At 44.5% G+C, this 14,060-nt stretch overlaps 1 protein-coding gene across 1 annotated transcript in view; it reads right to left on the bottom strand.

Annotated features, from left to right (window-relative positions):
* Positions 1 to 11,246: 11,246 nt before the first annotated feature.
* LOC308306711 (sodium/hydrogen exchanger 9-like) overlaps positions 11,247 to 14,060 on the bottom strand; it is a gene marked incomplete at its 3' end in the record, with an annotated part of 88,281 nt that continues 85,467 nt past the window's right edge. The window contains exon 13 of the mRNA XM_080751755.1: positions 11,247 to 11,361. Coding sequence (XP_080607881.1) covers positions 11,247 to 11,361 — 115 coding nt within the window. The remainder of the gene's footprint in view (positions 11,362 to 14,060) is intronic.

The raw sequence follows: 14,060 nt of genomic DNA, 5'->3' as shown, positions 1-14,060 counted from the left end.
GTTTGTAGATGGGGACGGGGAGTTCACAATTCAGAATGTCAACAAAAGACACTGTTGTTTAAAAACCTCATTGACAGAAAAGAGGCAGCATGGTACTATCCTCTGGGGAAGTGCGGGCAGGGCACCAAGGCCATTGTGGTCTCAGGGCATAATATCCTTTTTTTCCTTCTTTCTTAGCATGGAGTTAGACAGTGGTGTAAAATAACTAAGTACATTTACTCAAATACTGTACTTAAGTACAATTTTGAGGTGTTTCCACGGTCCCATCCTCTTTTACAGTACACTTTAAGACATAATAAGACAGAATAAAGCCATAATAAGAAATAATGTGTTGGTAATTAGAGCTAATATATTTTATTAGACAGAAACAAAGACAGAATAGTAGAAAGAGCGAATACATTCTCTGGCACCGTCACCTGCCACGGAACTGCAACGGCAGACACTGCCGCACGACTGGCAGTTCGACCAGCAGTCGCACTGCATCGCCGGCGATAGGACCAGCAGTCCCGCCAGTAGGACCGGCGGCCGCCGCACGGACCGGCAGGTCCCGTAGCGGTAAACTGCCCAAGAGCGAATACATTATCTGGCACCGGCATCGCTGGTAACTGCCGCGGCAGCCACCACCGCACAGACGGGCAGTTTACCGCTACGGGACCTGCCGGTCCGTGCGGCGGCCGCCGGTCCTACTGGCGGGACTGCTGGTCCTATCGCCGGCGATGCAGTGCGACTGCTGGTCGAACTAGCGGTCGTGTGGCAGTGTCTGCCGCTGCAGTTCCACGGCAGGTGACGGTGCCAGAGAATGTATTCGCTCTTTCTACTATTCTGTCTTTGTTTCTGTCTAATAAAATATATTAGCTCTAATTACCAACACATTATTTCTTATTATGGCTTTATTCTGTCTTATTATGTCTTATTATGTCTTAAAGTGTACTGTAAAAGAGGATGGGACCGTTTCCACTTTACTTGAGTATTTCACATTTTTTTGTACTTTTACTTCTACTTAATTCACTACATCTCAGAGGAAAGTATTGTACTTTTACTCCACTACAATAATTTTAAAATGTTAGTTTCATAGATTTTGATTATTATTACAATAATATACATTTCGGCCATTTGAAAATAACAGATCTACTTGTAGATCTGCTATTTTCAAAAGGTTTTTATACATTTGAAAACTTGAAATAGGACATTCTGCATAATGAGTACTTTTACTTTTGGTAATTTAAGTACATTTTGATACCAATACTTTTGTACTTTTACTCAAGTACATTTTGAATTCCAGACATTTACATGTAACATAGTATTTTTATATTGCAGTATTGATACTTTTACTTATTATTTACTTACGAATCTGGTGATTAATCAATAACCCACAGGATTTAATATTTTCCGTGTTATTAAAAGGACAATGTCGACATAAAAAGGAAATTATGATGGGGTCTTTTTCAACATATTAGGCTAGACTCCATCGAGGCTCACTGCCGTTTCACTTTACCATGGGCTCTTGATGAGAACGCCGTTAACGGCACACCACAGAGCTTTCCATGTACAATAGATGTATGGTTGATATTTACAGACGTTGAAGAACGACATCTTTCCACTTTTTTAGCAGAGGAAAAGTTAATTTTGTCACTACTGCTCCCACAGTTGACAAAAGTTCACCACGGGTAGTTCATGCGTACGTTTTTAATACGTCGGGTTGGGTGTTGTCTGCTAGCCTACAGACAGGGAGAATGAACGGACACCAAACGGACCAAACAGAAGAAATCTCTCTCCCCCTCCGTTTCTAGTGTAGACCTGCGGTCCTCATGTATTACTATGCATGGTACTTAAACGGTTAAACACAAACATTTTATAGATTTTTTGTGACCCCCGACTTCGAAGTCCTTTTACAATCTAGTTCAGTGGTTCTCAAAGTGGATTCCAGGGATTCCAGTGGAGTCCATGCAGGTTCCTTTAGGGGGGGTCTAAATTGACCCATACAAGTCTGTAACTCTGACAGTGTACAAATGGAACCAAATGAACCTTGACGGGTTCATTTGGTTCCATTTGTACACTGTCAGAGTTAAGGGGAGACCTTGACATTTGAGAAACACTGATCTAGTTGAATACCCTTTAGAAAAAAAAAAGATATAAATATACAGTATACAGTATTTTCTCTCTCCCTCTCTCTCTCTCTGTCATTTTCTCCATCCACCACTTTGTTAATTCTTCAGACGGCTGAAGATGACGGAGCCTGAAAATAATGACTCTATAAATAAGAGGTGCCCATTGAGAGTGATTGAGAGGCGGGTGGGACTGCTGGGATGCAGCAGCAGCAGTGAGGCAGCAATGGCTGCTGTGGGTGAGCTGGATTCATTAATGCTGTCTGCTTCCAAATAGCACCTCCCACACACACTCGCACTTGTAAAGTCCTTAGTGTGAATTTAATGCAGAGGGTGTCAAAATGGACTCTTGCTGGTTAAATGAACACTGGAATTGTGCAGTGTGCAGAGAGATAAACTAGACCTGCACAAAGCAAACACAGCGAGGGATCGTAAACAACACACGGCCGGCCACCCAGAGCCAGATCCCACGTGTTTTAAAAACTCACTCTGTAGCTCTCTCTAAAGCCTGATTCACACTCGTCGATGTCGCGCGTCGACATCAGCTGACCTACAGGCTCAGTCACTGTGAGCTCGTAGGTCTGCTGCGCTACGCCGTCGTGCGACGGAGCATAAATTAAGCGCAGCCCTCCCATCTCCATCAAGAGCTCTCCCTCTCTCCTTCTCTGCAGCATTGCAGATTCCAGCCCATCAGCTTCATCCATCAACCCTCATTACCACTTTCTCCTTCCCTCATGAGGGCTGCTTCAATGCAGACCACATTCTTAGAGCATTGTTCATCTATCAGCGGAGTGGAAAAATATATGTTGTGTGTGTGTGTGTGTGTGTGTGTGTGTGTGTGTGTGTGTGTGTGTGTGTGTGTGTGTGTGTGTGAGAGAGAGAGAGAGAGAGAGAGAGAGAGAGAGAGAGGGAGGGAGTCTACACCCATAGCAGAGGCGCCCCGTGTCTGTTTTATTATTCATACTCATGTGTGGATCCTCTTTCAGCCCGCAGACACCTGCCAGAGATACACAGAGCACATACTGATGTTCTCTTTCTGTACTCACTTCTACCTCTACCTCCCTCTCCATCTCTCTCTGTCCCCGTCTCTCTGCAGTAGGGCTATTATGCTTAACAGAGCCTTTCCTTACCGAGCCAACTCGGAATATACAAAAACCACACGCCACGTCCTCCCCAAAAACCACGTCGAGTGTACTGACAATTCCCACATTTCACATTCAACGCAAAAAAAAAACATGACTGAGAGAGACACGTGGTCGTACTTGCACCCTCCTGAATTCAGACACATGTACATGCATGTACAGTATGCACTTATTTGATATAAGCACACACATACATTGTGCAATTTTCTTGTTTCTACAGCTTCCTGTATGTACAGTATGCCACAGGCGCACGCACGCACGCACGCACGCACACTCAGGACACATTCAAAGTTATGTGAAGTCACGTCCATTAAGCTTTGCCTTTTAGCGTTGCCTGGAGTTGAACGAACGAGGCCCCAGTCAGACAGACAGACCAGAGTCAATCTGCGTCTGATAAGCTCTACCATATTGGCTGGCCCCAACAGGCACAGTTAGTTACCACAGCAATCTGTTCCCTCCCTCTATGCTGCCACAGCGATCAATTCACTGGGAGAAAAACAATGTGCTGCTGGAAAGTTAACAGCCACTCACACAAGCAGATTTACCATCCCGTCCACCTGCGCACACGCACACGCACACGCACGCACACACACACGCACGCACGCACGCACGCACGCACGCACGCACGCACGCACGCACGCTCGCTCGCTCGCTCGCACGCACGCACGCACGCTCGCTCGCTCGCTCGCACGCACGCACGCACGCACGCACGCACGCACACGCACACACACACACACACACATACACAGAACCACCATACAGTACGGGCTTTGCAATCTAAAGCTATCAACCTATTTAGTGTTGGCATCTGACACCCCTGCCAGGCATGCACAAACACACACACACACACACAGGCATGGATACACGTGGTCATCGTGGACACGCACAGACATACAGATACATACACGCGCACACAGGACTGTTGATAGTTGAGCTGAGAGAGGTGCAACAGAGAGTAGGCCCGGCAGGCTGATGTGGAAGGATAGTGTTTCACGCGACTGATCACAGTCACAACTAGAAGCAGTGCTCTTCCGAGCACAGGTCTCCACCAGGCCACACAAATCGGCCTGTTATAGCGCCACCATTAGGGCCATTTGAAAACTTTGGGGCAGAGGTTCTGAATTGGCATCCAGGGAGTGTGTGTGCTCATTTTGGCAGCGACCGGGCCAACGGCGCCGGAGATTAGCTGTACACAAACTGGGAGGACGAATCGGCCTGTTATAGCGCCACCATGAGGGCCATTTGAAAAATTTGGGGCAGAGGTTCTGAATTGGCATCTAGGGAGTGTGTGTGCTCATTTTGGCAGCGAACGGGCCAACGGCGCCGGAGATTAGCTGTACACAAACTCAGGACGAATGGGCCTGTTATAGCGCCACCATGAGGGCCATTTGAAAAATTTAGGGCAGAGGTTCTAGATTGGCATCCAGGGAATGTGTGTGCTCACTTTGGCAGCGACCGGGCCAACGGCGACTGAGATTAGCTGCACACAAACTGCGAGGACACACACACACACACGGACGGACACACGGACACACGGACGGACGGACGCACGGACGGACGGACGGAGGGGAAAACATACTCTCCCCTCAGCCTTCGGCTGGTGGAGACAATGATAAACCTCCTCCAAGCTGCATCGCTCTCTCTCGTTGGCATCTCTCGTGCCCATTTGCCAACGCCATTATGCAAATGTGGGTCCCCAGTTACCTGTGAAACGAGCCTGTTTACAAACAAACACTGTCGGCCACGCCGGACCCATAGTGACACCCGACAGCATCTGTCTTTTTTTCCCCTTCATTAATATGAGATGAGTGTGAAGTGCACTGCCATTAACGAGTCAAGCTTGGCCATGACGAAAACAGAGCCTTAGAGCACCATAGTCTGACATCATTTACGCATTCCTACCTGGGTCAGGGTTTTAATTTTTTTATTCTGAATTCCCATAGTTTCAAATTAGAATGGTGTTCCAAAAATAAGCAAATGAGCACGTCGGTTTGACTTTCTCGTGAGAAAACGCTAACGTTGTATTAATTACATTTTCACCAGATAAAGACGGTATCAAATAAGAGTGACTGACTATCGTAAACGATACAGAGCCACCTCCCTGACAATTCTTGCGTTCAAATATTGTAGTCCTACACGCCACGGCCATGTTGAGGACCAACACAGGTGTTTCAATTTGTCACAGAACCCCCCTAGGGGGTCCTCAGAGTTACTACAGGGGGCCGCCAAATCTTTGTGTGATATGATCATGTATTTTACATTAACCACTTGAACCCTAGCATCCCCATTCTGAGTGGCACACATTAGCCAAAAATAGCAGATCTACAAGCTCAAAACGCCTCGCAACGTGAGGCGTTGTGAGAGGATATCTGCACATTTGTGACAATTTGTGACAATTTAAGGACTTTTTAATACCTCTAAAATTACAAATTAAACATTGACCAAATTGTCAAATATTAGAGGCAAAATCTTTGAAACTGCGAGGCGTTTAGATCTGCTATTTTCACAATAGAACAGTGTTATACAAAATGTAATGCCTCAACTCTTAGTGCTCATCAGGGTGGGGGGGTCCCCAGTTCAAATATGATTATTTTAGGTGTCGCGGCCTGAAAAGGTTGAGAACCACTGATATAGACCACCATTTAAAATAGACTTGAATTGGCGAAATCGTTCTCCTGCCAACGAGTGTTGAGACAAGAGAGAGAAACGGGGAGGCGGGGCAGGGGGCGATCTGCCTCAAGTCAACCTGTAAACAGCTACACAGACAGAGGTAGAAAAGAGGAATGAACAAAGACAGGTGGTCAGCCTGTGGTACTGCTGAGGTGTAATGGAAGCCAAGGTTTGCTTTGATAGAGGCCTTAAGGCCCATCTGTGTGGTTGAGTCTGGTGTCTCTCATCTTCCTCTTGACAACACAACACAGATTCTCTGTGGGGTTCAGGTCAGGCCAGTTGGCTGGTCAGTTAAGCCCAGTAATACCATGGTCAGTACACCAGTTACTAGTAGTTTTGGCTCTGTGGGCAGGTGCAAGTGCTTCTGGCTAAAGGAAATCATCATCTCCATAAAGCTTGTCAATCTAAGGAAGCACAAAGTGCTCTAAAATCCCTGGGTAGATGGCTTTGTTGACTCTGAACTTGATAAAACACAGTGTGGAGCAAAACCAGCATTGAATTGTATTGGTGGTGTTGGTCCACTGTGTTTTACTAAGACCAAATACTGAGTGCATACATTTACATAACCTTTCAGAAGTTTGACATTTTAGTTTTATAAATCCTTCTTTTGAAGTAATATTCTAATATTTTTAAATATGGATTTCTGATTTTCATGAGCTGTATGCCATAAAAATACAAATAATAAAAAATTAAAAAAATAAAACCATCTGTTAGAAGTGAAGTGGTGAATTTGAGCAGCTATACCCTGTGTGTGTGTGTGTGTGTGTGTGTGTGTGTGTGTGTGTGTGTGTGTGTGTGTGTGTGTGTGTGTGTGTGCGTGGGTGTGTGTGTGTGCGCGCGCACACACACACACACACACACACACACACACACACACATTTGGCTGGGCTGCACAACAGTGCCCTGCAACAGTGCTCTTGCAATCTGTTCCTGTTTTTATAGGCTGCGCAACAGTGCCACTCCTGGTCACCCAACGGTATTGAAGCTGTTCAGCCTAACAGGGACAGACAGACAGACAGACAGACAGACAGACAGACAAAGTGAAACATTGGGAGCTCACCAATTGATTTTGCATGAAGAATAAGGCATTCTATTCTAATGACGTACGCACGCTTTGGTCCCATGTAAGTCTGCCTCGGAGCAGACGTGAGAACGAACGGTCAAAAAAAGATTGACGAATCAGACTCCCACTTTGGAAGTTGCTCAAAAGCCCATACTGTAAGTACAAAATGGCGTAAACGAGCTTAGTGAATCAGGCCCAATGTGTATAGATTTGCATGATGTTTGGACAGAATCTTAAGGAGCAAAATCAGCCTCCTGATGGCGTTATAAAAGGCCAATGTGAAAAATGTGGGTCAGAGGTTTTTCCTTGGCCTCTAGGGAAGTTGCGTGCCAGTCAGTCCAGTTATGGTTTAAAAAATTGGGATTCTTCCTCGGCCTAATGGGAATGTGCTTGCAAAGTTTCACTGCAATCGCACGCGGCACTGGCGGAACAAGTCAGAACCAGGCCTGTAAGCAAGCCACAATGATCGGGCCCCCACTGCCGCCGCTGCCCCGTAAACAACGCACTGCAGAAGGCTAGCTGGCTTGTGTTGACAAGTGATTGATGATGACATAGCATGCACCAATGGGCAGCTGTTGAAGATGATAAAGTTTTAAATGGGCCCGCCTGCCCCACCTAGAGGCGGAGCGCGCAAAGTGCGTCCACATCCTAATAAACGAAAGATGATAAGATCCATGTGATCTGACCATAGCTGACGGCCTGGCCCCCGCGGTCCGCGGGCCGGTAAGCGGCCGCTTACTCAGCTTAACCGGACGCTCCGCCCCTGGCACGTGGCATTCATGATTTGAGGCATTTTGTTCAAAATGGACCACTCCTGCAAACTTTGGGATAGATCGTCTTGATTACGAGTAGTATCAAAAACGCTATAACAGGCGTGCACATGCACAGATAGCCCTGATTGGTTTGATAATCAATCACAACACAGTTACAGGTAAAAATTAGATGAAACTCTTGTTTATGCAGGCTTTCACACTTGCAGTTGAAGGAGTAAAAGAGAAGTAAATAAATGGAAAATGAAAAAAATAGCAGCATGCAACAAATCTGGTCCTACTGTATGCGATGCGATGCAAGAGTGCGGTCTAAATAAGTCCTAAACAACATTAGCCTCGCGTAGCCAGGCTTACTCATCTGCGAAGAGAAAAGCCTTATGACAATATGAGGCAGAGACAGTTCTAGGAGGTGGGGCTGAATTTTCCCGGAAGTTGTCTTTTTTTTACAGTGCGGTGTCCCTGCAAACGTATCTCCTGCTCCGTCAGTTGCACTCGCAATAAACAATATAGAAACAAAAACATTGATTCAGGCGATGTTACACCTATTAAGAGTGAGTTAAGAGCTACAATCTATTTTTATTTATTTTTGCTGGGGAATGTAAACAGACCCGCACCGCATGACGTAACTTCCGTTAAACGCAGCACTTCCGCCACTTCCGCTTGAACCAACCGGAAGGCATATTGTGGCCAGGGTGAAACAAGATGTACAGTAGTGCATTCATGGAGAGGGAAAGAAGTTGCGGCTGAGTCTCTGATTGATTGCTACAAACGATATTTAATTTTCCAAAGTTCCACAACCGTCTTTTATTATAATGTATTTCTTTCTACAGCGGCGTCCCAAAGATATTGTACAACAAAGATTGCTTCGGAAATCTCATTAAGTCAAGTGTTACATGCCTCTAGCGAAAGAGCACAGCCTTTCCTTACCTACCAAAGTTGCTACTTTAGATTGCTTTTCTAGTACACATTTTTCATATGAAAAGAAACGAAGAAAGACATTTTAAAAAGAAGAAAAACCATCACTCCGGCTGGACGGAACAAAGAACACATCTGGCGAGGTTAAGCCTCTCCCTCTCAATCAGTCTCCCCCTCTGTCTCTCTCCGCGCTTTCCCTCTCGCTCTATTGCTCTATCCATCTCTCTCTCGCCCGCTCCTGTCTTCCCGCTTCCTCTGCTTATCAGAGAGGGGTGAAGCATGTACAGGAGGCATTCATTTGTGGAGTCCTTTGAAGGATCCTCCATCCAATCAGGGCGGGGGCACGGAGGTATTCAGTTTTTACGTGAGTGACATTCTGCTGTCCTCCATTCTGTGATGTCTCAATGTCCATGTGACCTGTGCGAGGAGGGGGTACAGTGGCGCAGTCAGTAGTAGGGCTGTCACAGTTATTACATAATCGTCTAATCGCGATTATTTGACATAATCGCGATTTTCTTTCATAATCGTCATAATCGTTTCCGTGTTGAAAATGTTTCATTTATTTACAAAATAGTGGAAATAGCAGATCTACAAGCTCACAACGCGTTGCGATGCGACACGTTGTGAGCTTGTAGATCAGCTATTTCCACTATCAATGTTCTTTTTCAAGTATAAAGTTGTCAAATATATGAGTAATTTCTTCGTCTATTTAGGTTATGTGTCATTAATATCTACCATATGCAACTTAAAAGCCTAAAAGCCAAACAGAAATGTAATTGTCAACGACAAAAACACAATTAAATCGTTAATCGCAATTATTTGAGTGACAATTAATCGTCATGTAAAATGTCATAATCGTGACAGCCCTAGTCAGTAGTGCTGTCGCCTCACAGCTAGAAGGTCCTACTGTAGGTTCGATTCCCGCTGGGGACGCTGTGGGCGTGTTCTCTCCTCCGGGTCATCAGTGCCCATACCCTAGGTTGGGTTGGCAAAAGGGCTTTCTGTGTGGAGTTTGCATGTTCTCCCCGTGTCTCCTAGGGTAGGTACCCTCACAAAAAAACATGCAGTAGTAATCCTGGTCTCTATACTTCCTCCCCCTGGCCAGAATAACGTGTTCCTTCCACGCGTTACGTCCAACCGGGGTTAGTTCAAGTGAAAAGAAACAACTTGGACTCCTCATGCATAGAAGGAAGCATGAGGTCAGTCTGTTGCTCTCCACAGGTTGGCAGAGGGAGTGTAGCGCCCAGGATTACATTTGATAATTGACACCGGGTGAAAAATGGGTTACAAAATCGTGGGATAAAAAAAAAGAATAATAAAAAAATAAGTGAGCATGGGATGGTAGCAGCTGTGGAAAGTAACTAAGTACATTTACTTAAGTACTGTACTTAAGTACAATTTGGAGGTATTTTACTTTACTTGAGTATTTCCAATTTCCAATACTTTTACTTCTACTCCACTACATCTCGGATCCTAATATTTTACTTCTACTCCACTACAATTATTTGAAAACTTTGTTACTTTGCAGATATAAATTATAATATTATAAAACATACATAAACCACTTTAGCCCTATTTTATACCTTGGCTATTTGAAATTAGCTTTTGGTACTTATTGATGCTAATACTTTTATACGTTTACTCAAGTAAATGTTTTATTCCGTACTTCTACTTGTAACAGAGTATTTCTATATTGCAGATTTGATACCTTTACTTAAAGTTGTACCATGTAACTTTTTTTATAAAACAAATCTTAAAATTGTCCTAACTGTTAAATCGCTAAAGTTTTAGAACACCCACTCCGTTATTTTCAGCTTCTGAAGCCTTCTCTTTATATGTTTTCTATGATCCTGGCCGTGGACCGGATTTCGCGCCAAAATGACGTAATCTGCATCATCTGTATACGTTGTGTATACGTTGCCCAATCACATCGCCGATCATGCACACATGGTACACTACCGGCCAATCACAGCGCATCTTGAAGTGGGGTCGCCATATTTGTAGTCGCCCGTGTGTCTCTTTACTCAAAAGGTAATCTCGCCTACCAGGCAGGGTGAAGTAGTCCGTTTCTCCGGAATGCCTGAACGCACAGGAACCAGGGACCCCTCTAAAGATAGCTCTCGGCGTTGTGGAGGCAGACGCGGGGGTGTGAAGGTACGAAAAACGGGCGAAAGACGCGAACGCGACCGCGGTTTGCTATAGGGCTACTGACCACTAGTTGAGCATCTTACACAGTATAGCTTTAAGTAAAACATTTGAGTACTTTTGCCCTACCTTTTCCCTGTACTTTTACTACTTATATATTTTTGAAAACTTTAGTTACTAGTTACTTTGTGGTTATTATTACAAACCATACATTTAACCACTCAATTTGATAATGTGCTCATCATGTAACACCATTAAGAACCAGCTAAAAGTGAGGGAGTAGGAGGTGTAGGCAACAGGAAAGAGAAAAGTGAGTAGAGACAAATCAGAGAGATAGAGAAAGAACGAAAGAGAAAGGAAAAGAGAGAATGGAGGAAAGTGGAATATGAGTGACAGAGACATAGAGAATGACCAGAAGGGCAGTCTGGACGGGTCATCAGGGCACGAAGGAGAGCATAAGTCCATCTGTTGCCAGTCCATCTGTCCACTCGAGGATGCAGAAATGAATGGAGGCAGTCATTAGCCTGTCATTAGCCTGCCTGCGCCCTCTCCTTCAAGGAACACATCAGAAACACCAAACTGAAAGTCATCTCCCGAAACAACGTCCTCCGAAGCAGACTAATTCCAAATGGGAAGCCACAGCACACACATTACTATATAGTCTACTAGAGATGTCCCGATACCACTTTTTTGCTGACCGAGTACGAGTACAAGTACTTCATTGTGAGTACTCGCCGATACCGAGTACCGATACGAGTACAATTAATAATACAAAACAATGTGTTGTCATCCTCACAAATCTTAAAATTAGGGATGTTCCTAGCGACTAATTTCACTGTACACGACAATTTTGAAACCTATTCGGATAACCGAAAATTAATTGATGAATTTATTTATTGACATTAACAAGCAGAAAATAGCCTAAATCTAGCACATTTCAATCTATTAGGCTAAACCTCTTTTGAAAAAGATATCAAGAGTATATGAAAGCCTTTTAATAATGTTTATACTATTGGAATCTGCTCCAAAATAATTGATTACACCACCAGTGAAAGACGTAGTCTAAAACTAGGTCACCAATTAACTCCCCAGAGCAGCGCACCACAGCGCAGCTGGACTGACAGGACTCCTCTGTTAAGCGACCTCTCTCATCTCGCTCATCTCTCATCACTGTTAGGCCTACTTTAAACCATTATTTATGGCATTCGCAGCCAACTTATGACTGAGACTACTTTCTCCATGTTCTCAAAATCTCACCTCAAAATGGATTATTCTTCAGATGAGCGGATCACACTGATGCAACAGGCTCAAGCCGAGCTGCCGAGGTAATGAGTGAGTGATTCACATCCAGTCGCCTTTTTTGGATTTGATTTCTCCATCAAAGGCAAAGCACTCAGGCAAACTTTGCATCGTAGCAAGTTTTAAGATTAATGAATGATGAATGATGCTGCTAAATCACTCAATGTAGGCCTACTCATGTTGAAGCAGCAGAAAGACAGACAGACAGCCTGCTGCCACTGAATGCCAGCGTTCACTCCGTTCAGCGTGCACCCGCTGTGGGTCATCGTGACCACAATTACCAGTATGACAGTCAGGCTCCGCAAATCACCCTTGGTAATTCTTAATTTGCTTATTTTACATGTTATAGCAACCTTTTATTATAAAGAAATTCTCCTCTGCCTACAAAATGATGTCATACTTAACAGCCCCATTGCCAAGGGTGTCGCACCAAATTCTGGGCCCTGGGTACAAGGATTCACTGCTGGCCCCCCATGAATGTTCTTCATGGGGTATTTAAAAAATAGCAGATCTGCAAGCTTGCAGTGCAGCACTGTGAGCTTGCATATCTGCTATTTTTCAATAGCAAAAGTATAAAATAATTAAGGCCCTGGCTTTCACCTTGAGCCCCAGTAACCCAGTCCCACTTTTCTCCCCCTTGTGACGCCCCTGTTCGGTATCGGCCGCTGCCGTCAGAAGTATCGGGCGAGTACGAGTACAGCAAAATAGGGTTGTATCGGCGCGAGTACCGATACCGCGAGTACCGATACCGCATCCCTACTATATACTGCTTTGGCCCTGTGCTATTCCTTTGCGGAGTACGCATGTCCTGTTTGGGAGAGATTAACCCATGCCAAGAAACTAGACCCAGCACCGAACAACACCTGCCGCTTGATCAATGGTTGCTTGACGCCTACCAACATAAACAACATGCGCCTCCTCTTTGGCTTTGCCCCTGCTAATATCAGATGGGAAGTTGACAGTCGAGTTGGAATGACACAAGCTACCGCCTCCAATCCATGGACATCAACCCTCGGCCCATCAACGACTGAGGTCAAGGAGAAGCTTCCTCAGCCATATCCACAGTGTTGGGGAAGTTAAAGTTACATGTAATTGAGTTACGTAACTAAGTTACATTTTGCTGTAACTTGCAGGTAACTGAGTTTCATTCATATTTCTGTACTCGTCAAGTAACTGAGAGACTTTTTGGGTAATTTTTGGCTCAAGTTACAAGTTACAAGAAGTTACAAGCGAAGTTTTGTGAAGACTGACAATCAAATGTCTTCAACAGATCATACATTTCTTCTTTTTTTAACTTTATTTTAGGAACACAGATGTTTACTAAAGAAATGTCAACCTTTTTGAAATAAAACATAAAACTCAGTTGAGAGGTATATTTCTGCTGGCATATGTGATTTTTTTTGTAGGATACTATATTTTGTTTCATGTACACCAAATGTACATTCTCAATTTAACGCTGAAAAAAAATAACTCAAGTTACTCAAGTTACTTTTTCTATGTAACTTGAAACTTTATAAGTTACATTTCTCCAGGGGTATAACTTTAACTTGATCAAGTTACTGCCATGGTGAGTTGCTTTCAAAGTAACTCCCCCAACACTGCATATCCATCCCCTGACAGCGTCTCGGGAAGAAACCAGACTCCAACTATGGACAAAAAAGCTTGAGAATCACCCTCTCCTATTGACATGGGAATGACCCATTCTGAAGACTTCAAGGCCACTCCACTCTCCCTTGTTTTAAAAGAGAACGTCAACCAGAAGCTTCAGAAGCCACCATGGGTCCAGTGGAAGACGGTCAACCGCCGGAGAACAGGAATGGGGCCGATCAAAAGACTGGCCCATTGACCATTTGGGGCTCATTGACTTGAAAACGTTTGAGAAACCAACCTCCCCAGAACAACAGTAGGGGTCGAAAACTGGCCCAACCACATGTGGATGTGAAGAGGACGA

The sequence above is a fragment of the Nannobrachium achirus genome (assembly GCF_963921795.1).
Source record: "Nannobrachium achirus genome assembly, chromosome: 21".
In the NCBI taxonomy this organism is placed as follows: Eukaryota; Metazoa; Chordata; class Actinopteri; order Myctophiformes; family Myctophidae; genus Nannobrachium; species Nannobrachium achirus.
This window is presented reverse-complemented; position numbering and strand designations above follow the sequence as displayed.